Here is a 22,617-nt window from a genome sequence, read left to right as displayed (position 1 = left end):
AGGCTGCCACCTCCCCGCTGCAGGGCCCAGAGCAAGGCCACCAGCTCCCTGCCCACCGCCTCCCCCCCACACCCGCCCCCCCAGCTCTGCTTTGCTCAATCCAGCCTATTTCCCCAGAATCGGCCCAACAGCTATCTCATCCACGTGGCCACGAGGGAGTGGGGATGGTGCGTGGATGCTCACTGCAGACAGCCTGCGAGAGGAGCAGCTCAGTGCATAAATGCCATAGCTGTGCCAAGCTGGAGTCACGGGCGGGTAGGAGGAGCAATCTCCTCCCAGCTAAAAGCCAAGAAAACCCTGAGGCCCAGCCTCTCCTCTCTTGCAGGAAGGCCCCAAACAACCACCTGCGCCCTCACCCCTCCCTCCTGGGCAGACGGGGGGCTGTCAGTGACTGGAAACAGCTCTTGGGGGCAAATCCCAGCTCTGCTGCTTATGAGCTGTGCCGCCTCGGCCTTAATTTTCTCATCTATAAAATGGGGATAATGATACCTGTTCCCCTGCCCCCCAGCTGAGGTGAGGACTAAACTGAGATGACACATGATCTCCCGGCACATCGGAAATGTTTGCTGAGTGACTGAATGACTGACCGGAGGGTACCATTCCACTTTCAAAGGGCGTTGGCTTTGGAGCTGCAGGGACACTACAGCGACCCCTGGCATTGAGTGGCCAGGGCAGGGTGCCAGTGGACAGAAATGGTGCCTGCCCCCCCACCCCTGCCCAGCTCACCCAGCACCTCCCAGCATGAAGGTGATCATAGATTCTAACTGCAGGGGGATCGCCAGCCTAAATTTAAAAATATAACTACCCCAACCACAAAGTCCATAACTGGCCAAGTGCATCACTTCTCAATGAGGAAGAAAATGAAAATGAGAAGAAATACACACAGGCAACCATATAGCCACATCTCACAATCCCACAGCCTCAAAACCCACACGGTCTCACACTCACCCACACAACCTCAGAGACAGCCAACCACACACCCCAAACACAGCCACGGCCAGTCTCCCAGCCCCCGCCACGGCTCAGCATACCGTCATTACCTACAGTCACAAAAGGGCACATCACTCAACCTCATCCACATTACCCCACTCCCACGCACAGCCCTCGCAGCCTGCAGCCTGCACTGCCTGCAGCCGAGTGCACCCAGAGCTACCACGCACACCCCATGCCACACGTCCAGCAGGCCCGGCTCCTCTCACAAAGCTCACAGGTAATCTGTCTTTTGCTTAAAACACCCCAATGAGCCCTAGCCAGTTGCTCAGTGGTTAGAGCACCGGTCCTTGGACCAAGGGGTCATGGGTTCTATTCCCGGTCAAGGGCATGTACCTCAGTTGCAGGTTCAATCCCCTGCCAGTCGATGTGTATCTCTCACATCGATGTTTCTCTCTCTCTCTCTCTCTCTCTCTCTCTCTCTCTCTCTCTCTCTCCTCCCCCCTTCCCTCCCACCTCTCTCTAAAAATCAATGGAAAAAGATCCTCATCCTCAGGTGAGCAGGAACAAACAAACAGTGAAAGCCTAGCGACTGGGCTGGGCTGGGGTTGCTCCCAGGGCCTCTGCCCACAAGAAGAATGTTTTGTTTCTGCTGCGTTGCCTACAAGTGCACGTTCTTCAGCCCACGGCAGTGTTTGTGGCTCGTCAGCAGCCTAGACACCCCTCGCCTAGTCTCCTGTCCCTGCCTGGAAGGAGGGCTAGGCAGCTACAGGGCTCTGCATGGTGGGAGGCCTGACGGGCACTTTGGGGTCTCCAGCGGGAGTTCCCACAGGGCCTTGCAGAGGGTGGCTAGGCGTGTGCTCGGCCAGCCTGAGTCCCACTTGGGTCAGGGGCCCAGCACATGCAAGAGTTGCCAGCGCCCCTCCCCCGGCCCTGGCTGGGGCTGGGTAGAAAGCCTCCAACGGCCTGGCTGGGACTCCCTTACCCAGCACTCTCCTTCCCCGCCCAGCCCTGGACCCTCTGAGTCACTGAGGACCCAGGCACGTGTGGAGGTCAGCCACGAGGAAGAGGGCATGGCGGGATCTCAGAATCACAGTGGGGGGGTGTGGAGACATTGAGGCAGGTGAGGCAGCACCCTCTGGCTGGCTGGCCCACTGGACCCATTGGTCCTACGAGAGGCTAATGGCCTGGTGGCCTGAGGAAGGGGGAGGGGACCCTCAGGCAGAGCAGGAGGGCTGTGGGTCAGAGGCCTGGACCTGGGGCAGTGGGGAGGCTTGAGTGGGGATCAGAGGCATTCTGGGGAGAGGAGGGGCCCGCAGGCCAGGCCCACTGGTTAGCTGAGAGGAGTGGATGGGAAAGAGTCCTGGGGAAAAGGGATTGAGGACTGAGTGAGAAAGAAGGCACAGGGGAGCCAGTGACCACAGACACGGGGAAGGCAGCTCTGAGCCAACTGGAGAGCACCGAGCCCTGGGACAGGGGATGCACCTGTGCCCGCTGCACCTCTCAGGAGTGGTGACTGCGTCCATTGCCCCCGGGGGCCCAGACCCTGCAGGGACACATGTCAGCACAGGGCAGCAGCCGGCCCACTGACCCGAGATCCCAGAGTCCCAGGCCCTCCCAGGGCTGCTGCGGACCCGTGGACACCCTTGTGAAGCTCAGCCCAGGAGGCGCCCAGAGGTGCTCCGTGTCCGAACAGCAGAGGCACCCCTGGTGACGCTGGCACTGCCCCTCCTGGAGGCCGCCTGCAGAACTTCCAGCAGGCCTGGGCAGCAGCGGGGTCGAGGGCCTGGAGCGACCAGCTGCCAGGCCTAGCCCACTGCCGAGCAGAGCGGGAAGCCTGCCTAAGGGAAATGTTCTTGCTTGCCCTGTTAGTTTTTAGACTGTCTCAAGGTTGTGTGGATTAATAAATGCACCTTCCAGGTGAGAGCCTGGCCGAGCAGCAGCTCTCTTAGTGAGGGCAAGAAGGGAAAAAGACCGAGGCCAGAGCTGCCTTCTGACGCAGCCGGCTGTGAAGACATGCCCCTCCAGCTGCCTGGGGCCCCCTCAGTTTCCCCATTGTTAACTGAAGGGGGTTAGATAAGCCCTAAGGTCCCCATCTGCTCCAATGTCCTAAGGTTTTCTGGAAAGATTACATGTGACCCCCAAAAAACAAGCAGCCCCACAGGCCCTGTGGTGTCTCTGTCCGGACTGTGGGCCCTCTCTGAGATTCGGATTCCAAACCCTGGGAAATGAAGAGCGAACCATTTCCCAGGAAAGCATGATACCAGGGCTGCATGATAACACCTTGTGGGCGCCTTAAGTCACACCTGCAGTAGCCGTTGGACGACCAAAGCCCCAGCACCAGTTACAGCGCCCGCAGCCTTGTCCGGGTATCCTCTGGTGCCAGTCAGGAAGTGGAGGAGGGCATGGAGGTCAGGTGGGCTGCAGCCCCCCGGTTTTTACATGTCCCTCCATGGATGGGGGTGTAGCTAGCACTTTCAAATGGTGATAGATGCAGTCTTGGTGAAACATAATTTGTCTTGAGACTAGAAGACAAATGTGTAATTCATGGATTTGCTAATTGTCCTTCATTTTGATCTCCTGCCATTTTTCCTAACGCTCTGACTGACACCCTGCTCGCGGTGGGACTGAGAGAGTGCCGGGAGCGAGCCAGAGGCAACTGGCATCAAAGCCGGGCACCTGGACTCGCCCGCCTCCCGGCCGCCACCCCCAGCCCCTCCCCCACACACCACACAAGGCAGGGAGCCCATGACACCCAATCTTTTATTTTCTTGAACTGTACACAAATGTAAAACACTTCAACAGCCAGTCTATGGGAAAATTGTTTGGTTTTAAATTATTATGAAACAGAACCTAAGGGGAGCTTTATTAAATAAACATAAAGATGGGGATTTAAAAATACACACCTGCACGCTACCATAGTCATTTCCACTCTACCTTCTGGGTGTGTGAGGATAGAAAAGACGCATCAAACTGAATAAACAAAATTCATTTATACCCTGAAACGTTGGCAGGCCACTCAAGGGATTGTTCAGAACGTCTACCTCATAGAAGATGGCCTCACCATCTAATAAAAATTAAAACTGATCTGTTGGCCTCTTTGGTTCCAAAATTATGTATAATACATTTAACTGTATTTTTTTTTTTGCTGCTATAAAAATAACTTCTTTTTTCAAATGGCAGTTTCTGACTAATCATGCAACTAAATCAGTGCAAACATTAAAAGCAATCATTCGCTTTAAAAAGAAGCAAAGGATTTCATTTCAAGTATAAAAAATATAAAAAGAGTCGTACGAGTCCAGTTTGTCTAGTGTGGGTCAACCCTTTAAATTGCATAGTTCACATGGCACTTGGACACCGTGGGACGAGCGAGTCAGTGCTCTGGCAAGGGCCACTTCTGAACACGCGCAGATGGGCAAGTGCTCTATCATGTGCATTCCGGCAGGTCTGCAAGTGCTAGGCGGGGCTGCTGGGCAGGCGAGCGGGTGGGGCCACGTCCATGGCTAGCCCTGGTGGCCAGGACCCACACTGGCAACTTCTGCAAAGTAGCTGAAAGCCTTCCCCCTCCAAGACCAGCTTAACTGTTCCCTGTCCCTTGCCCCAGCCTGAGGGGGCATCCCCACCACCACTCCGCATTTCCAGAATGCCTCCATGCCACCATTTCCTCCCTGGGCTCACCCCTTGGCCTGGGGGCGATTTCCACCTCTCCCTAGCCAGTCCTAGAGGAATATCCCCAGTGAAGGGTACAGGTTGCAATTGTTTTCTTCCCATTTAGAACAATCCAGATTTTAACTTAAAAGATCATACCTGGTAGAAAAGTCCCTTTTCAATTATACAACTGGAATGAATGACCTGTCAACTGCTAGCAATCAGTTAAAGCATCAAATTAAGACCCTTCTCCTCTCCCTCCCGCCCCACCCCCAACACAAGCACACATATAAGTCAGGCCAGGGACCCAAGCAACAGTCAAAGGGCCGCTGCCACCGCTCCGGCCTCTGGCAGGCTGTGTGCGTTCTGGGGCTCCTTTCCGCTCTGGGAGGGAAAGGACGGGCCCCCTTGGTCCTGCAGCATGAAGGATCCATGCAGGGAGGAAGCGGCAGGAGAGGCTGAGGCACAGCAGGTCTTGCACAAGCAAAGGAGCTACGGAGCCCCTCTGCCTACCCACACACTCCCCACCCCCGCATCTGCTTTGCTCTTGGTGGCTTCAGTGCTCCTGTGCTCCCATGCTCCGGTGCTCCACCCCCCACGTGTGTGCGTGTGTGTGTGTGCGTGTGTGTGTGCGTGTGTGTGTGTGTGCGCGTGTGTGTGTGTGTCTTTGTGCTTTTATGTGTGCTCCGAAGGCGCAATTCAGAGTGGTCGGGCCAGCTGGTGGCAATGGTGGCTGCTCACCCCATTCTCTCCAACTGACAGGCATTTGTAGCTAAGCTGCCATTTGTCACCTCATCCATTTGCTGGTATCCTGGAGGCTGCTGTGTGGGTGGCAGGATGCGTCTGGCTGTGCGTGTCTACATGTGCATTTTAAAGTATTTCATGTCAGTTGAGGGTTCTTGCTCTGCTTTTGACTGATTGCTGGATGAAGAAGTAGAAAAGTATTTCAGGCTTCACCCTGGCACCTTCTGGGCAGCCCACTGAACAACAGCACTCAACCTACCACGCACCCCCTTCCCACAGGGGGCTGCAAGAAGCCCACCCAGGGCTGTCCTGGCGCCCCACCGCCACAGCCCCGCTGCCTCAGGCACAGCCGCACTCCTCCACGATCATGTTGGGCACGTCTCGCTTGACGATGTTGTACTCGTCGTCGAAGTAGAGCATGGACATGGTGCTCAGCTTGGTGGGGATGCAGCAGGAGTTCACCGTGCCGGGGTTCAGGCCCCGCATGCGGTACTGGTTCACCACGGCCGTGTGGAAGGAGGAGGCTGAACCTGGGACTCCGGCCAGGTAGGCTGGGCAGCTGCCCTCACAGTAGTTCCCGTAATAGCCAGTGGGCGCGATGATCCAGTCATTCCAGCCGATGAGGCGGAAGTCAATGAAGAACTGCTGCCTGCAACAGAGGTTGGTCCGGCCATCGCACTCCAGGCCGCGCTTGCGAATGCGGTGCCTGCTGTCACCCAGCCGTGCCTGCACAACCACGAAGGGCCGGTGAGACTCCTCGCTGGGGTCCACGAACACGGGCACCACAGCCAGCTCCTGGCAGCCATCGCACTGCACGTCCAGGTTGAGTCGCCGCTCGCCCCGCTCAAACAGGGCCTGGATGGCCTCTGTGAGTGGGAAGGTGTGCCAGCCGCTGCGCTTGAGGTCTACCTTCTTCTCCACCACGTTCCACCGGTCGCCGTGGCCCTGCTCCTGGTAGTACACCTTGACCCGCACCTTTCTCCGACTGCCCTTCTCCAGGACATAGGGCAGCAGCTTCAGGTAAAGCCACAGGCTGGCCTGTACCACAAACAGGTTCTGGTTGCCTTCATTGGAGATAAAGAAGTAGAGGCGGACGCGGGAGGAGGCGAGGCCATCTGCAGGGAAGCGGGAGAGCAGGCCAAGTTAATTCAAGGAGAACACGAGGCAATGGGGGAAATGGGCTGCTGCATGGTGCTGGAATGCTCACTCGCAGCTGGAAGACGTTACTGACCAGAAATACCATACCTCAGGCCAAGGCTTCTGGCTAGAACCTGGGAGAGGCAGGGAAAATCATTTCCCATTGAGAACCGTGGACCAGGTTGGAGCCGAATGGTCTAGGGCCTGTAAAATCCTACCTCACCTCTCCCAGGCCAGGGCTCCCTGGAGACAGGCCGTTGGGCCTCAGAGCTCCACAGAGGAACTTGTCAAGAGGCCAAGGTCTTAACAAGTTGTTAATGGTATCTGTGAAATCTAAAAAACAAAACCAGGATCGCACTGAAAATTTGGGGGTAGGATGTTTGAGTAAAGTGGGGGTTTTCTGTTCTGTTTTGTTCTGTTAACTTAGGGCATTGCAAAATCCAGCCGAGCCACCTACTGCCTCTGTCCAGTGTTTACCTAAGCGGATGGGATCCAAGCCCACGGGGACCTCCACAGCAAACAAGTGAGTCCTCTGGTGTTTCTCACCCAGGAAAGTGTGCTCTGCAGCCTGCAAAGTGCAGCCCTCGTTTCCGATTAGTTAGTTCCAAGGGACGGGACGTTCAGCCTTGAAACTTGAGGTCCACTCCTTTGACGAGACCTGGGCTCCCCATTAATGGCACATTCAACATCTCCAAGGAAAAGGGGAGCTGGCTTATTGGTTTTCTCAATAACTCAGCTCGACAAGAAGAGCCCCAATGCCACCCCAGAGGCGACTCCTCTCTCACCCCACATTTCAGCAACTCTTCTCTGACCATCTCTGCTGCTTGCTTTCTTTTTCTTTTCTTTTTTTTTTTTCCTTCGGGAAGAACAAATAAAGCAACTGTATGGCCATGGCTGGTTTTATCAAACCTCCTACCAGTGTCTGCCCCTCCACAGCCCCTCCTCGGGCCTCCCCTGGCTCCTCTAATAACACTGACATCTGACTTTGAAATGGGGGAAAGTGCAGCCTTAGAAGCTGGTCTTGGACCAGCTGCCTGTGACCTGAATCTGTTATTTATAAGTCAAAGAGCTGGCTCCACGGAACGGACCAGAAATATAACAGCCCCTGCTGGCACTCTGTGCCACAGGGACCAAAAGGCCTCCTCGGCCTTCCAGAATCACATTTCTACTCTGGGCCCCAAAGCACCTTTAATCCAAGCCCTCTAATGGCATGTGGAGCTTCCCCACTCGGCTGGACAGCTAAAACAGCAACGCGTCTCTTTCTAAGCCCAGGCCGCCCCGGCTGTCTCTGCTTTTCTCTACACCCGGCCATGCAAAACTTTTCATCCCTGGGCAGCACCAGTCCAGTCTGCCTGTTGCCTGGGAGGGTGGCGGCTGCCGGGGGAGGCATTTGCAGCCTGGGGACACAATCGGTCCCCCGTGCTAGGCTCCCTCCCCACCCCCACCCTGGCCACACCAGGGCTTCCCCCTCTTGGACCTACTCGGCAGTCCCCACCGAGCAAGTGGGGCTGAGCCCCAGGCACAAAAGGCAGCCGGGCTCATTGAAGTCCTGAAAAGGACAGCGGAGTTGAAAACACTTGCAGCAGTTTAACGTGGACACAATTTTCTTCTTCTTTTAAAGTTTGGAAAGATCTCTCTCTCTCTCTCTCTCTTGATTTTCATATTTAGACAGTGGTAGAAATTGGCACTCCAGGGCCACAAGAAAATTCCAGAAAGGACTCCTACCCTTTGTGAACTACAAACTCTGGGGCTCTGGGGCGAGGGGGCTGCTGCCAGGCGAGCCCAAAGGCACCGGGCTGTCCCCAGCGCGGCTTTCTCTGTGTAAATGATGGGACCTGTTGAGAAGCTCGCCTTCCGCTCGGTTCCGGTGCCCACACAATCGGAAGAGAGGTTGCCTAGCTCTCCCTAGTGAGGCTTCAGCAATCCTGGCAAGCCCACGCCGCTGGTGATGGAAGCAGCCCGGGGCCTCTCACGCAGGCACACACACACACACACATACACACACACACACTCACTCACGCACACACACACACTCACTCCTCCGGCCCACTGATATCAACAAGAACACACATCTCCAGCCACACTGCTAAGCCTACACTCCGATCCGTGGGAAACAAAAACATTAAGCAATCACTAAGCAAGTGCCGCGGAGCCAGGGCCTCACGCATCTGCCAGGAGGGGGACGCGCGCCCAGAGGCGCGGGGGGTCGGATTCCGGAGAGCAGAGGTGGCAGGCAAGGTGTTAGCGGTGGGGGCAGGGGGAGTAGGAAGGAATCTGCTCCCTGGGTTAAGAAGACGGCAACCGGCAACCTGGACGGAGTGCATAGGGCCATGGGCGAGCGGCCCGGCCGGGAGTCCGGTACCGGAGGGCTCGCTGGCTGCTGCGGCCAGGGCGGGCGAGGAGAAGGGGGTGGGGGAGGGATCGGGCCACTCCTAGCCGCCAGCAGAACCAACCCACCTGTCTCCGCGAAGCTGATGATCTCAGAGACGCGTTCCTGGCCGTCGGCGCCCGGGCTGGCATGGCCGTCGAGGTGCGGGATCTCCACACGGCCGTCCTCGCGCACCTTGCCCGCGTGCAGCTTTCGCAGAGCCGTGACCATGGCGGCCTTGGGCACAGCGTGCGTGATGTTGGGCCGGCCCCGCATCTGCAGGCGGCTCAAGATGTGCCGCTTCACGGCCTCCAGGAAGTCGCCGTCCACCCGGCCCAGCTCCTCTGGCCTCCGGAAGCCGCCGCACGACGTGCAGGTGTCCGGTGAGCCTCCCGAAGCTCCGGGCGGCGGGGGCGGCGGCGGGGCGGCGGGCGAAGGCGGGGGCGTGGGCGAGCCCCAGGCCTCCGGCCCCAGCCAGCCGGCCGCCAGCAGCAAAAGGCAGGCGGCCCTCAGCGCCCAACAGGGCAGCCCGTCCATGGTGCGCCGCTGGCGACGAGGGCGCCCGCCGTGAGGCGAGCCGAGCCGAGCGCAAGGCCGGGCTCCGGGCTCCGGGCTCCGGGCGCGCCGCCCCGCCCCGCCCCCGCCCGCGCCCTCCCGGGCCTCCGCCCGCCTGCCGGGAGCGCCGCCGGCTCACAGGGGGAGGGGGCCGGCCGGGCCGCGGGGTTTCCGCGTGGCGGGGAAGGGGCGCCGAGGGTCGCGGGAACCCGAGAGGCGAGTGAGGAAGAGCGGGCGCCGGGGGGTCACTGCCGCCCGGGCGTCTCGGGGCGCCTCGGTAGCTGCAGCCTGCTCCCCATCCTCTCCGCGTCGGGGCCCCGCAGTCCCCGCTCGGATGAAGCGAAAGCGGAGGCGGCGGAGGCTGGGCTGCGGGGCAGGGAAGGTGCCCGAAGGGCCGGTGGACGCCACTTGGCCGAGTCGGGAGCGGAGACGCCGGAGCCCCCGGAGCGGAGCGGGCGCGGCGTGGCGCGGCGCTGCGGCGGGCTCTGCGGCGGGGCCCCACGCTCGCACCTGAGCGCCTCGCTCTCGCCGCCTCCCACGGAGGAAGAGCCGCCGGTGGCGGCCACGGGCGGGTCGTCCTCGCCGCGGGCCGGCGGGCGGCGGAGCGGAGCGGAGCGAGCGCAGTGCGGGGGGCGCGGGGAGCGCGGTCCGCTCAGAGGCGCCGCGGAGCCCCCGGCCGCGGGCCCTGCAGTCCTCCCGGCGCGTCACACGGCAAAGTTGTTTCCCGGCTCCCGGGGCGCCGCATCCATCCACCGGCGGGCGGGCCGGCCGCTGCGCGCTCCGCTCGGGCCTCTGCTCCGCCCGCCTCCTCGCGTCTCCCTCCCTCTCTCCGCGGGCCGGCGGGACGCGGGGCGCCGGGCGAGGAAGGCGAGGAAGGCGAGGCAGAGCCGGGCCCCTCTCGCCCTGGGTCCGCTGCCGGCCGCGGTGGCGGCGATGTCGGCTCGAGCGCCGAAAAGTCTGGCCGCGTCGCCGGGTGCGGTGCTCCCGCTTCTGCCGCTGACACTCGCCGCAGGCCGGAGAGAGCGGGCGGGGGGCGGCCGCGTCGCCGCGCCGGGCCGACACGGGTGCAGAGCCGCCGAAGACGAGTTCTCTTTGCCCGCTCTTCTTTTACTCTCCTCGCTTTTGCTCCCAAGGGGGGGAAGCCGCACAATCTCCGTAAGTGCGCGCGTTGAGATAGACGTTGGCAAAAAAGGGGGGGGGGGGGCTGAGGGAGTCTCGCCCTGGCCACGCGGGAGGAGACCGTCGGTGCCTCCCCCCTCCGGCGTCCCGACGGGGGGGAGGGGGAAGGGGGGGCGGGTGACGGGGGGGGGGGAAGAGGCGGAATCTGTTCAGGTCGGTGCTGCCGGCTCCCCCCACACCCCCTGTTTCCCTCCGATTTTTTCCTTTCTGCCTGAGCGAGAAGGAGGGGCCAGCCGGCCCTCCCTCCCCCCCCCACCCCTGCAGTGCCCGGCCACTTTTGCCGTCTCGGAACTTTCCCACCACGTGGGCACCCCGGACCCTCGCCCAGCTGGGCAGCGGGCGGCACCGACGGTCTCTCGGCCCGGGATCCCAGCGCTTGCCCCCGCCCCGGGGCCGCGCAGGTCCTGCCCGCGTCCCTACCGCCGCCCTCCCAGACTGAAGAGGCAGCTCTCCCCGCCCAGGCCGCCCCGGCCCTCCCGGGGTGCTCCCTCGCGGGTCTGGTGAGGCGGGATTGGGCCGCGGGGCGGGCTCCGTCGATGGCCATCGCTCCCGGGCTGCATTGCAGAGCCCTAGCCCGGCGCCCTGGCCGCTGGCGCACTGGGCGAGGTGAGGGACCTGCAGGCTGGAGGGCGAGGGCGGCGGCCGCTGGAGGCCTGGCTAGCTGCTGCTGCCGCTGCCGCTGGCTTCGAGCCCCGAGGAACTCCTCGACTGCGCGGGGATCCAACACCACTACCACCCACCATCCACCCACCACCCAGCTGGCAAACCTTGGCCTCAGACAAACCCGGGTTCCAGTCCAGGCGCAGCCACTGCCAGCTTTGTAAGAGTGACCTAGGGTACAGCCTTCACCCTCTCTAGTCTCCAACTCATCTGTAAAGGGGGGACAATTACACCTATTTCACACCGGCTGGTTGGGAACCCCAAAGGAGGCAACTGGGCCAAGCTCCCCGCAGAACCCAATCCACTCTAATCCCAGGGCCGCTGTTCTCTGCCACCGGGCAAGAGGCGCTGTCATTGGAAACCGCACTCCCAGCCACAGCCAGACCCCCAGTGCAACCGTTCCTCTGTGCTTTCTTACACCCCCACCCGGGAGCGGAGCAGCACCTCAGTGCTCACAGAGTGCAGCGCCCTGGCCAGGAGCACCACCCTGCCCTCTCCCCTCCCTCGTCCACCCCCCCCCCTCCCCCGCCCACGGCCTGTAGCAGATGGGACTTGGAGCCCCCACGCGGGGTGGAAGGCCATTTGGGCTTTTCTAGGGTGTTCGAAAACCTACGACCTCCCAGTAGGAGCTGCCATCAGCAGCATCTCAGGCCACACTGGCTGCCTCCGGGCTCAGCCGGACTGCAGCCTCGCTGAGGCCTGCAAATCTGGAGGCTGAGCGCCCCCTCCCTCCCAATCAGAGGAACGGACCGAAGATGCCCAGCGGCTCCCCCAAGGCAAAAATGGGGCTAGCCCGGTCTGGTTTATCAACCAGAAGGCAGAAAGAAGCAAGGTGCCAGAAAGGCCCCGGGATGACAGACCTTCTGCCCTTCTGCCTGCGTAGGGCTTTGACCAGGGCCCAGTTCTCTACTGCTCCCAAACACAGCCTCTGTGCCCTTGGGTTTCCACCGCTAGCCCTGTCCCAGAGCCTGTGATCCCTGGGCAGGAAGGAAGTGCTCTGCCTCCTGGGCAGCCTGGGCCAGCCCCTTCTGCCCAGTGGCCCCCCGCCAGGCTGGACCCACCTCTGTGGTTTTGCTTGTATCTTCCACCAGGCACACGTGTTCTGGTCCTCTTTTTCCATCACCACAGCCTTCAGCTACTTGCCAAATTCTCAGCCCAATGTCTCCTACTTGGTGAAACCTGCCATGGCTTTGTGCACTGAATAGTTATTTGTCAGATCAGGGCCTGGTTTTTATCTCCACACCTGCCTGTCTCCTGCCTGAGGCCTCAACCAGGCCTTGTGGGCCTGCCCGATGCCAGACCTGGCAGAAGTCCTGGGGAGCTCTTGAGCGAATGCTCCATTGGTTGGTTGATTAAATGAATGGACAAGAGACGTCATTAAGCTAGTGAAGGATTTAACACCCTTTACTCCCCAGCACAGCCCTCGCAGCTTTCCTTCCCTGCCTAGTGACAGCACTTCCTCCTGCGAGTCCCACCTGGGCCAGACAGGGCTAGGGGAAGGGAGAAGGGCTCCTCGCCTTTGGGGACATCCTGTCCATTGGCGTGGTGCTGGGGAGAGGCAGAAGCCACCGCATCCTTGCTGGTCGGAGGAGGGAAGAGGAGGCTGAGAGGAGGGTCTGCATGTTGCTCCCTGGTGGCGGAGCCGTCAGCCCCGCTGCCGGTCGTCTGCTGGGAGGGTACTGGGTCAAGCGGTCGTCAGAAACCATCTGCTCAAGAAGCCGGGATTACCCGCCCTCCGCTGATCCCCCGCCTGTGGGAGCTGAGGGTGTAAATTGAGTTCTTCCAGATCACCTTGTGCTTTGGTGCGGGGAGCCCCCATCCCCTGTGGAGGGGCAAGGACCTGTTCCTGTTGCTTCGAAGCTTCATTTAGCACTGGGCTCAGTTCTCCTTGTACTGGTGACCTCAGCCTTCAATCTCAGCCAGGGATGTGACTGCACCTGTCAGTTTTTAACACAGTAATGGACATCAATGCTGCAGCTGACGCCCTGGACATGGGCTACAGGGCCGGGCCACCACACCCACAGTACCAGCTCCCCGCTGCCTTCCAGGAGCACAGGCCCAATGGGGAAGGCAGGAAGAAACACGACATTGTGGATGTGGGCACACGGACCACGGAGAAGTCTTCCTCGGGGAGCTCAGAGCACTTGCTCTTACAAGTTTTTTGGCATCACCCATAGGTAAGTGTCAGTTTGAGGAGGATGACAATGTCCAAAGTGACAAAGCAAACCATAGGAATAAGCCTTGTTTGCCAAGAGTTGAGAACTCAGGTACCGTTCCTGGCGATATGGCGTCTGCAGAGTGTGGGGTGAAGAGGAGTCCTTCTCCCATCAGTGGGCGCTCACGGCCTGTTTGGCAGAGCTGGTTGGCTCGGGACCTGCTGTTGCCTTTGGCACCACTGTCCCAGAAGCTGCTGTTGCCAATCACCACCACCCATCGCGCCCCTCCAGAACAGCTCACTGAACGGAAGGAGCTTCTTACCAGACCAGGTGAGCTGTCCTACCCACCTGGCAGCCCAAGGCACGGAGAGGGACAATCCAGGAGCCAGGTGTGAAGGAGGACCCAGCGGAGGGGGCCCCAAAGGGCAAGGGGCCAACCTGACCTTGTAAAAGCCCAGACAACAATGCCTCAAGTGCTGCCTGGTTACAGCAGTTGAGGTCACAGAGGCAAGTCCTTGAGAAAGTGGGCGTGAGAGTGTCATTTTGATAAGACGGCGTATTTCTCACCAGGGCAGCTGGATGGTGCCCATCTTTTGAGGGCCCGACAGCCCCCCCCATCCTTAAGTCCCGTCGAGGCCTCAGCAAGGATGCCTGTCATCCCTGAATCTCCTGAGCTCCTGGGACCGTCTATGCCAGTGATGGCGAACCTTTTGAGCTCGGCGTGTCAGCATTTTGAAAAACCCTAACTTAACTCTGGTGCTGTGTCACATATAGAAATTTTTTGATATTTGCAGCCATAGTAAAACAAAGATTTATATTTTTGATATTTATTTTATATATTTAAATGCCATTTAACAAAGAAAAGTCAACCAAAAAATGAGTGTCATGGGTTCGCCATCACTGGTCTATGCTATTCTCTGTAGCCGCCCAGCCCCGGCACGGTGCCTGCTCAGGGAAAGCCTCTGGACTGAAGTCAGTCATCACACGTGCCGAGGAAGGAGCTGAGGCACCCGTATGCAGCAGGGTCCACGGTCTGGGGTTCGAATGCAGACTCCTGAGTCCGATCAGCCCCGCACAGCAGGCCGTGTGTGCTCTCTGCAGCCTCCCGCCGGGCGTCTGCCTGCTGACACACCACGTCGCACCTCGTGCTCCCATGCTGCTCCTAAACCAGGCTTCACCACAAACTCTCCTGTGGGGCTTCCCGTCGAGTCATTCTTTTTGAGCTGACTCCCTCATCTCCAGAACCCCGAAAACCTATTGTTCGTCAGCAAGGACCATACAAATCATTGTTGTCCTGGCTCCATTCTCCGTCAGACCAAGCGCTGGGTAGAAGCTGGCCGAGGGGCCCTGGGGAGCCCTCCTGCGCTCACTGAGGAAGGGCTAGGCCAGGGGTGCTGGAGGCTGTGCAGGAGTAGGACTTAACATGTTTGAAGACTCAGGAAATATTTCAACAGCAGGCCCTATAGGGACACCTGTCCACACTGATATGTTTTCTGGACAAATAAAGACACTAAATACAGCTTTTGGTAAGTGGTTATTGTCTCACTTCAGATTGCTAATCACACACTGTTCCTCGCACAGAATTCCTTCCCATTTATTCAATAACCATGCTGAACTAGTTGCTGGGGATATGTCAGTCATGTGTTAAAAAGTCCCTGACCCTTAGTACCGCCCCTCTCCCCACAGTCTCCTGGGGAGACCAACACACCAACAGGCATGGCTCAGGGAGCTAACTGGGACCGTGCCGTCCACAGGGAGCAAGCAGCCTGCCAGGAGCCTCAGGGGAGGCAGTGGATTGGAGTCAGCCTTGAAGCCGGAGGAGGCATTTTGCAGATGGACATGAGAGAGGGAGGGCCACCCAGGAGAAGAGCACACGTGTGAGAACATGGTCTAGGTGAGGAATGAGGGCAGGTCCAGTGCAGCTAGGCCCGGAGGGACCTGGTCAGACCAGAAGGGGTGTGAAGGCCAGGAGGGCATGTGACCCCTTGAAAGAGGGTGTTAGGAGGCCAGTGGCAGCGGGGCAACAGCCCATCGGGGAGGAGATCAGGTGGGAGCAGTGAGGACCCAGGAAGGCAGGCAAGGAGGCACTCCGCCCCTCGGGCAGCTAACAGGAGGTGGGGGTGGGGGGCTGAGCAGGGAGAGTGTAGCACCCCACCCCATTTCTGTGATGAGTGGTCCTGTATGCAGCTCCGGGATGCCCACGTGTGGCACGAACCTCGGGAGCTGGTTATTTTGCATCCAACAAAGGAAAAGTGGAGCATTTTGAAGGTTTCTTTGAGTCTCCAAATACAACTGCGTCCACTTTGGGAACACCTGGGTCCAAACACCAAACTCCCCTTAATTTGCGTTCCCCGGTCTTCAGCTGTTCTTGACCTTCAGAGCCGACCTTCGCATCTAAGTCTCAGAGGATGAGACGTGGCCTGGCTACCCAGGGATCCACCAACAAAGAAAAACTCCCAGCTGAACTAAGGTCGCATTTCTTAGGTTCCACTGTGTGACGAGGACAGCATGGAAAAGTCAAGGAAACTGCTGCAGACAGGAATAGACAAGATATCCTTTATGCTGTGTAAACAAACTCAGTGAACGTGTGAGTCCATTTATGTATATGCAAGCTGAGGACTTGTGTCCCCCATAGACCCCCATGTCCCTGTGTCCCCCATGTCCCTATGGATCAGCACCTGGGAGACTCCCACAGTCACATAGCTCAGAAAGAGGGCCAGCGTCACAGTGTGCTCTACTAAAGTTCCCCCGCCCTTACATAAAACTCTAATTTTCAAATTCAGTAAACCGGTCTCTATCTTGCCATTGGAGGGAACTCTGCAAGGGAACACTGTGGTTATAGAAGAAGAAAAAACCAGTCATTGCCAGATTCATCTCCCCCACAGTCCAGGCCTATGGACAGGCTCCTACGCTGGCTGCATGGATTTCAGGGCCCCTCGTTGTTGTGCCCTGTCTCTCTGGCCCTGCCCTCGGGCATGGCAGGCACACTTGTTCCCCCTGCCCTCTCTTGCCAGCGGTCCCTGTGGCGTCCCCACACCCAGGCCCTGTGAGTCCCAGAAAGGAGGCACTTGTCACACACCTGCTGGGCCGCAGCACTGAGTTCTGTCAGGGCCCTCCCCCCCTGTACATTAGATTACGGGTTGAAATGCTAGAGGGGAAAGAGAAGGAAAGAGAAGGACTGGATTTTTGTTTAATGGATAAATGTGTTTGTAGCTCATAGGAGACCCCACTACAAAGGGGTGCAGTGCTTTAGCTCTGGCCTATTGGGGGACAAATACCAACTGTGCACTCACTCTTTTTTATGATTATTGATTTTCAGAGAGAGAGGGAAAGGAGTGTGTACTTTTTTTTTTCTTTTTTTCTTTTTTTCTTTTTTTTTTACAGAGAGGAAGGGAGAGGATAGAGATTTAGAAGCATCGATGAGAGAGAAACATTGATCAGCTGCCTCCTGCACACCTCCCACTGGGATGTGCCTGCAACCCAGGTACATGCCCTTGACCGGGATCGAACCCGGGAGCCTTCAGTCCACATGCCGACGCTCTCTCCGCTGACCCAAACCGGTCAGGGCTATACTCACTCTTTAAGTCAGTCCATGTGAGCCCCCCCAATGGAACCGTGAGCAGAGGCCAGGCTGCAGGCGGAACCCTGGGGCCCCACTCCGGGCGGTGCTGTCTGCCCAGACTATTTTCATGCAAGCTGGTCTCACACCAGGGATTTAAGGATTTGCTCTTAAAAGGTGTAAAAACCTTTCCAAAGGAAGAACCAGGAAAAGAAAGATATGAGGATAGATCCATAAGGAATACGCATCTTGAGGAAGAACTACAAACATTCAACTTCATCTCCCTTAGAATGGCTACGCTTTCCATACCCCCACAAGCTCCTACTGATTCAGAAATAGCACCACAGAGCAAAGAAATTTAATTAAAAATAAAAGAATTTGCCAATGCCGTGGCTTTTATCAACAACGCAGGTACTGAAAGACTTATCGGCTGACATTAACTAGTCAGAAGAATCTAAGGATATGCAATATTATAGCCTCTGTTTATAACAATGTGTACCTGGGATCAACTGTTGTCTCCCTGAGCTCAACTAACGCGACTCCTCTCTGATTGAGTGTGCACACTGACACACTCACGTCTCTTGCACATGCTGGGGATGACGAACCCTGGGCAGCCACAGGGCAGGTTCTGGTTTCAGGGCCCCTCGGCATCACCTGCAGCCCTTCCTGTCCCTCCATCTGTTGTTCAAGAAGTGCTCTTGTATTCACCGTGCAGGCAAGGAGGACCTGGGAGGGCAGGACTGGGTTGCGGGCAATGAGGGCGTTGCGGGCTGTGGCACTGTCCTGCCTTCAGCTCAGTTAGCCCAGAGGCCGGCCCCAGCCAGCAGGTGCTCAGACACACAGAAGGTGGTGTGATGTGAGGAGCCCCCAGGTCTGTGGGATTTGCACAGGTTGGCGGGAAGAGAGGAGCTTGGAGGAGAGCCTGCTGGGGCAGGGCTGAGGGCTGGAGCAGCCCTGGCGGGGGTAGGGCAGAGCCAGTCAGGGTCAGGAGCGGCGTCTGTCAGGAGCCTTCCAGACAGCAGACTCCCAGCCAGCCAGCGAGAGCATTCAGGGTGGCAGAGCAGAGACCACGGAGCGGGTCATGGTGACTTCCCAGGGCCACACCAGCCCACACCAGCCCACACCAGCCCACACCAGCCCACACCAGCCCGGAGCTACTTTCTCTGCTCTGCTCCGCTCTGCTCTTACACGCCAGAAGAGACCCAAGGGAGTTGAAGCGCTGTCATCTGCGGGGTTCTTTCCATGCAGTGAAACCTAATGTGAACTCATGGGGGAGACTTGCTGCTGAGAGGGGTGACCACCTCGTTAGGGAGCAGGAGGAAAAAGAAGACAGGGAGGTGGAAGAAAAGCCAGGATGGGGCGGTGTCACACAGCCAGAGGGGCTACAGAGCAGGGTGAGCAGGGGTGCCTAGTGCTGCGAATGGTCCCAGCAGGAGGCGGGAGAGGGCGCTGAGGTGCAGCCTGGAAGGAAGGCGAGAGGCCTCTGAAGGAACAAACTGCCCAGGGAAAAGGGAGATGGGAGGAGGCAAAGGGCACCCAGCCAGATGGGGTGCAGAGCCTCAAGGGGTGGGGAAGGTCTCTTCACAGGCAGCCCCCAAGAGTGGGAGCCAGGGATGGCTGACATCCCTCAGTGGAGGCAAGCTAACTGCATGGGCGCTCTGCAGGCCAGGCTTAAGCCCAACGCAGGGACAAGGCCCCAGGCCCCTGTACCTTAGACTGGAAGGTAGAAATGGGGACCCAAACTAAAGCCGGCCGATGAAACCAAAGTCAGGGCACATGGGATGGTGATGAATCTGACACGGTCCATGAAACTACCTAATTCAAGGGACTGGGTGTGTGTGTGTGTGTGTGTGTGTGTGTGTACTTATGCTTTGAGGTGTATGTGCGTTGGGTATTGGTCTATGTGTGTGTTAATGTGTGTGTTGGGAGGGTGTGTTTTGGGGGTACATGTTAGTGTTTGTATTGGTGTGTGTGTGTTAGAATATGTATAAGTTGAGGCGTATGTGTTGTGAGGTGTGTGTTTGGGGGTATGTGTGTTGGGATGTATGTAAATGGGTATGTGTATATGTATGTTCAGGTGTGTGTGTTGGGGGTGTTGCAGAATGGTCCCTGGCCGGTGTTAGCATGGGTGGTGATGGTGGTAGTGGCGTGTGGATCTATGGCAAAGGCACCTAAATACAGGACCCGCCTCAGCATGCTTTCCCCAATAAGATTAGGAGCAAGGGGAGGAATATTAAAGCCCTTTGCCTCCCTACAAAAATGTACTGCTGACTCCAGGAGAGACGGGCAGAATTCACAGGAGTTGGTGATTGGGTGGAGGAAGAGGGAAAGAATGTCAAGAGTGGCAGGTGTCCGGCATTGGGTCCGAGTCCCCCTGACGCTGGACATTAGAGACAGGTCCTTTGCGCTGGTGGCAGGGCCACGGCCCCATTCCCTGGACCCACTGGTCCGGAAAGCTGCAGACTTGCCCAGCACACTTGCTTCTCCTGCCTCCCCGCCGCCCAGAAAAGAACATGTGCCCCCAGTTGCCCTGAGATGACGCCCCAGAAACATCAGGAAAACGTGGGCTGCAGCCTTTCCTCCACCAGAGGTTCCAAGGAGCCACGAGAAGCCAGGGGCTCTCCCAGAACTGCCCAGGAGCCTGTGTCCTCAGAGAGGGGAAGGGATGGGGGCGCTATATGTGCAGCACCCTGGCCTGACTGCACCTAGTGGCTTCGCCCAGGAGGCTGCGCCCCGGGGGTTGGGGGGGGAAGCACTGCTTTGGCCACCAGGCTCACCCCATGGGACATGCAGGCTGCTGTGCTGTGGCTCCTTGCAGGTCCAGCAGGAAGAATCACTCCTCAATTAGTCAACAGTCACCCCTGTTGTACGACCTCACTCCTCTGCTCTGGCCTTTCTCAGTGCTTCTCCAGGGTCTGGTCCGGGAAGTAGTTCAGAGCCCTCGCAATCCCTCAGGCCTCTCACCCAGCCCTGGCGCCCTGGTTCTGGCAGGGCCCCCTGCCTGCGCCCACCACTCTCTCCACCAGCCACTGAGAACCGCTTCAGTGGCCCGGGCAGGCTATGCATCTAAGCGGTAACAATCCTCCTGGCTTTCCTGGGACAGAAGGGTCCCTGGGACGTGGAACTTTCCATGACAAAACTGGAACCATTCCGACTAACCGAGAGGTGTGTCACGCTGCATACTTGGCCCCTTCACATCTTGATTTATGCCGTTAGCCCTCCCTTCCTCTCAACCTTGTCTACCAGGGAAACGCTCTACTCTGCCCACACTGCACTCAAGCCCACTGCCCCTGGAACCTTCTCCTAACCAGTCTTGCCCCCAGCAAAACCAGAGCACCTGCCTCGAGTCCCGGTGCCATCCTGGGGGCCGCACAGAGCCCAGCCCAGCAGGCCAGCACTTTCCTGACTGGTGAGCCCAGCCGGCTGCCCTGCCCGCTACACTGAGCGGCCGGAGGATGGGAGCTGGGGGTCCCCGTGGCCTTCACAAAGCCCAGCGGCCATGGTGTTTGCTGGACTATTTTCGAATGTGGGGGGTGGGGAAGGGATTCGGTGTTGTGTGGCAATACCCAGGATAAATTCCTACACAATCTCTGAAAAGCCATCTCATTCATTTAACAAATCCTTCCTAAGTACCTATCATACTTCAGGCCCAGGAGATATGGCAGCGAACCAGACAGTCAAAATCTCTGTCCTCACAGGACTATAATCTAAGGGCAAAACAGACAATAACTATGTCTTTAAAAGTAAATAATTTCAAGGAGTGAAAACTGCCATGAATTTTTTTAAAAGGACATTAACGGAAAACTGACTGGGTAGTGGCTACGTAAGTCAGGGAAGCCTCTCCCAGGAGGTGAGCAAAAGGCAAGGTGGAGGAGTCCCGGATCTGAGGGGGGCGCAGGGAGGGGGCTCCGCGCGGGGACCACGCGCACAGTGTTCCAGGCACAGAGAGGGCCAGTGGTATGGGAACAAGGGAAGTAGGAGGGGAGGAGCTGAAGAAGGTGGAGACAGCGAGGCCAGGTCACACTGAGCTCTGTGAGTTCTGCTTCAGGATCAGACCGGCCTTGGCAGCTCACACAAGGTATTGCTTACGTAGGAAAGCTCAAAATTAGCAATTCCAAGCCCGGTACAATGGCTGTATGGTTATCAGGGACTCGTGCTCCTTCTGTCTTTCTTAACATGAAGTTTCCCTCATCAAGACTGCTTCCTAATCACAAAACGGCTGCTAACACACATCCATCGCACCTCCATTTCAAGCAGGGGGCGGAGAGGGGGAGAAAGTGCAAGAGCAAAAGCGTGCATCCTCTTAGCTGAGCCGGCTTGTTGAAAGGATAATCCCAAAAGCCCTGCTCGACAACCCTGCCCTCATCTCATTGGCCACCCCTTGAAGTAATGGAGGCTGGAAAATATAAACACTTAGCTGAACGCCACCCTGTTCCAAACAAACAAGGGTTCAGTCCGCGAGGTAGAAATACAGAGTAAATGTGTGTGGGCCGTGGGGTGTGGCAAGGAACCGGGCTGTCCTGAGTGCGATGAGAAGCTTTAGGGGGCTGGCAGGGGTTGCTCTGACCTGGCTCACTCGGTGAGAAGAGCAGTCCGGCTGTGCGTGGAGAATGAAGTGTGGATGGGACAAGGGGAGCAGGGAGATGGGTTAGGCACGTTGCAATAATCCAGCGGAGAGATGATGGTGGCTGGGTAGCATTTCAGCAGCAAAGGTGGTGGCAAGTGGCTGGATAGGCCTCCATTTGGGAGCTGATGTTGACAAGACTTGCTGGTGGATGTTGCATGAAGAAAAGAGAGAATTAAGAGAATGGGTACCCTCCCCCCCCAAAAAAAACGGATCCCAGGTTTGGCACTGAGCCACCAAAAAGATATGGTGCCAACTATGGGGATGGGGGGGGGGGGATGAGAAGAGGAGCAGAAGCAATAAAAAGTTCTGCTTGAACATATTGATTTTGAGGGGTCTCTTGGGCACCAGTAAGGGCTGCTACATAGGTAGTCGGAGTAAGTTTGGGGTCCAGGGCAGAGGTCAAACAAATATGGGAGCCTCCAGCCTATAGATGGTATTGAAAGGCAGGGTGATGAATTCAGCAGGGAGAGGGTGTGGAAGGGAGGAAAGGGGGGCCAAGAATGAGCCCTGGGTGACTTTGGCCTTGAGAGTGGGGGAGTCAGCAAAGGAGGCTGGAGACAACCAGTGACAGAGAGAACCAGGCCAGGGCAATGGATGGAGCGGGAGCAAGGCCAAGGGCTGCGAACGCCTAGTACAGTGAGAGCAGAGAACTACCCCGATTTTGACAACGGTGGTTGCCAGCCAACCTGGTTAAGATCCAAGCGCCATTTCGGCAGTGTGGAGGGGAGGCGGGACTTGGAAAGAATAGTTGATGAACAAATGGGCCATCTGGGAAACTTCCCAACAGTGTCATGTCCCTGTGGGGGAAAGTAGAGCTGGGGTGGAGCTAGAGGGGCAGGAGGTCCCCGGAGGGCTCCCCCACCTTCCAGTCCAATGGCCAGCATCATCCCAGATAGCAAGTGGGCTCCACCCCTGCTCTGCAGGGCTTCCGCAGAAGGTGGCCCCAAACAGGCAAGAGGTCAGGCGTGGGTCTAATGGTCAGACCCGATCAGAGGACCTCCCTGTCGCTGTAGGAGTCATTTCAGGGCCACTGTCCCTGTGCTGGCACCATTGC

At 58.0% G+C, this 22,617-nt stretch overlaps 1 protein-coding gene across 1 annotated transcript; it reads right to left on the bottom strand.

Annotated features, from left to right (window-relative positions):
• Positions 1 to 3,674: 3,674 nt before the first annotated feature.
• INHBB (inhibin subunit beta B) lies at positions 3,675 to 9,400 on the bottom strand. The gene is made up of 2 exons (XM_036320390.1): positions 8,917 to 9,400; positions 3,675 to 6,437 (listed from the first exon to the last, which is right to left on the bottom strand). The coding sequence occupies exons 1-2, from the start codon at positions 9,362 to 9,364 to the stop codon at positions 5,662 to 5,664; spliced, it is 1,224 nt and encodes a 407-aa protein (XP_036176283.1). The 5' UTR covers positions 9,365 to 9,400; the 3' UTR covers positions 3,675 to 5,661.
• Between the last annotated feature and the right edge of the window lie 13,217 nt (positions 9,401 to 22,617).

This window comes from Myotis myotis, unplaced genomic scaffold (genome assembly GCF_014108235.1).
Source record: "Myotis myotis isolate mMyoMyo1 unplaced genomic scaffold, mMyoMyo1.p scaffold_m19_p_8, whole genome shotgun sequence".
Classification (NCBI taxonomy): Eukaryota; Metazoa; Chordata; class Mammalia; order Chiroptera; family Vespertilionidae; genus Myotis; species Myotis myotis.
This window is presented reverse-complemented; position numbering and strand designations above follow the sequence as displayed.

Bases quoted from the DNA above. Each gene is read 5' to 3' on its own strand.
- INHBB (XM_036320390.1), bottom strand. From the start codon at position 9,364: ATGGACGGGCTGCCCTGTTGGGCGCTGAGGGCCGCCTGCCTTTTGCTG. The intron at 6,438-8,916 runs GTGGGTTGGTTC...GCTTCCCTGCAG, and splicing joins CATCAGCTTCGCGGAGACAG to ATGGCCTCGCCTCCTCCCGC.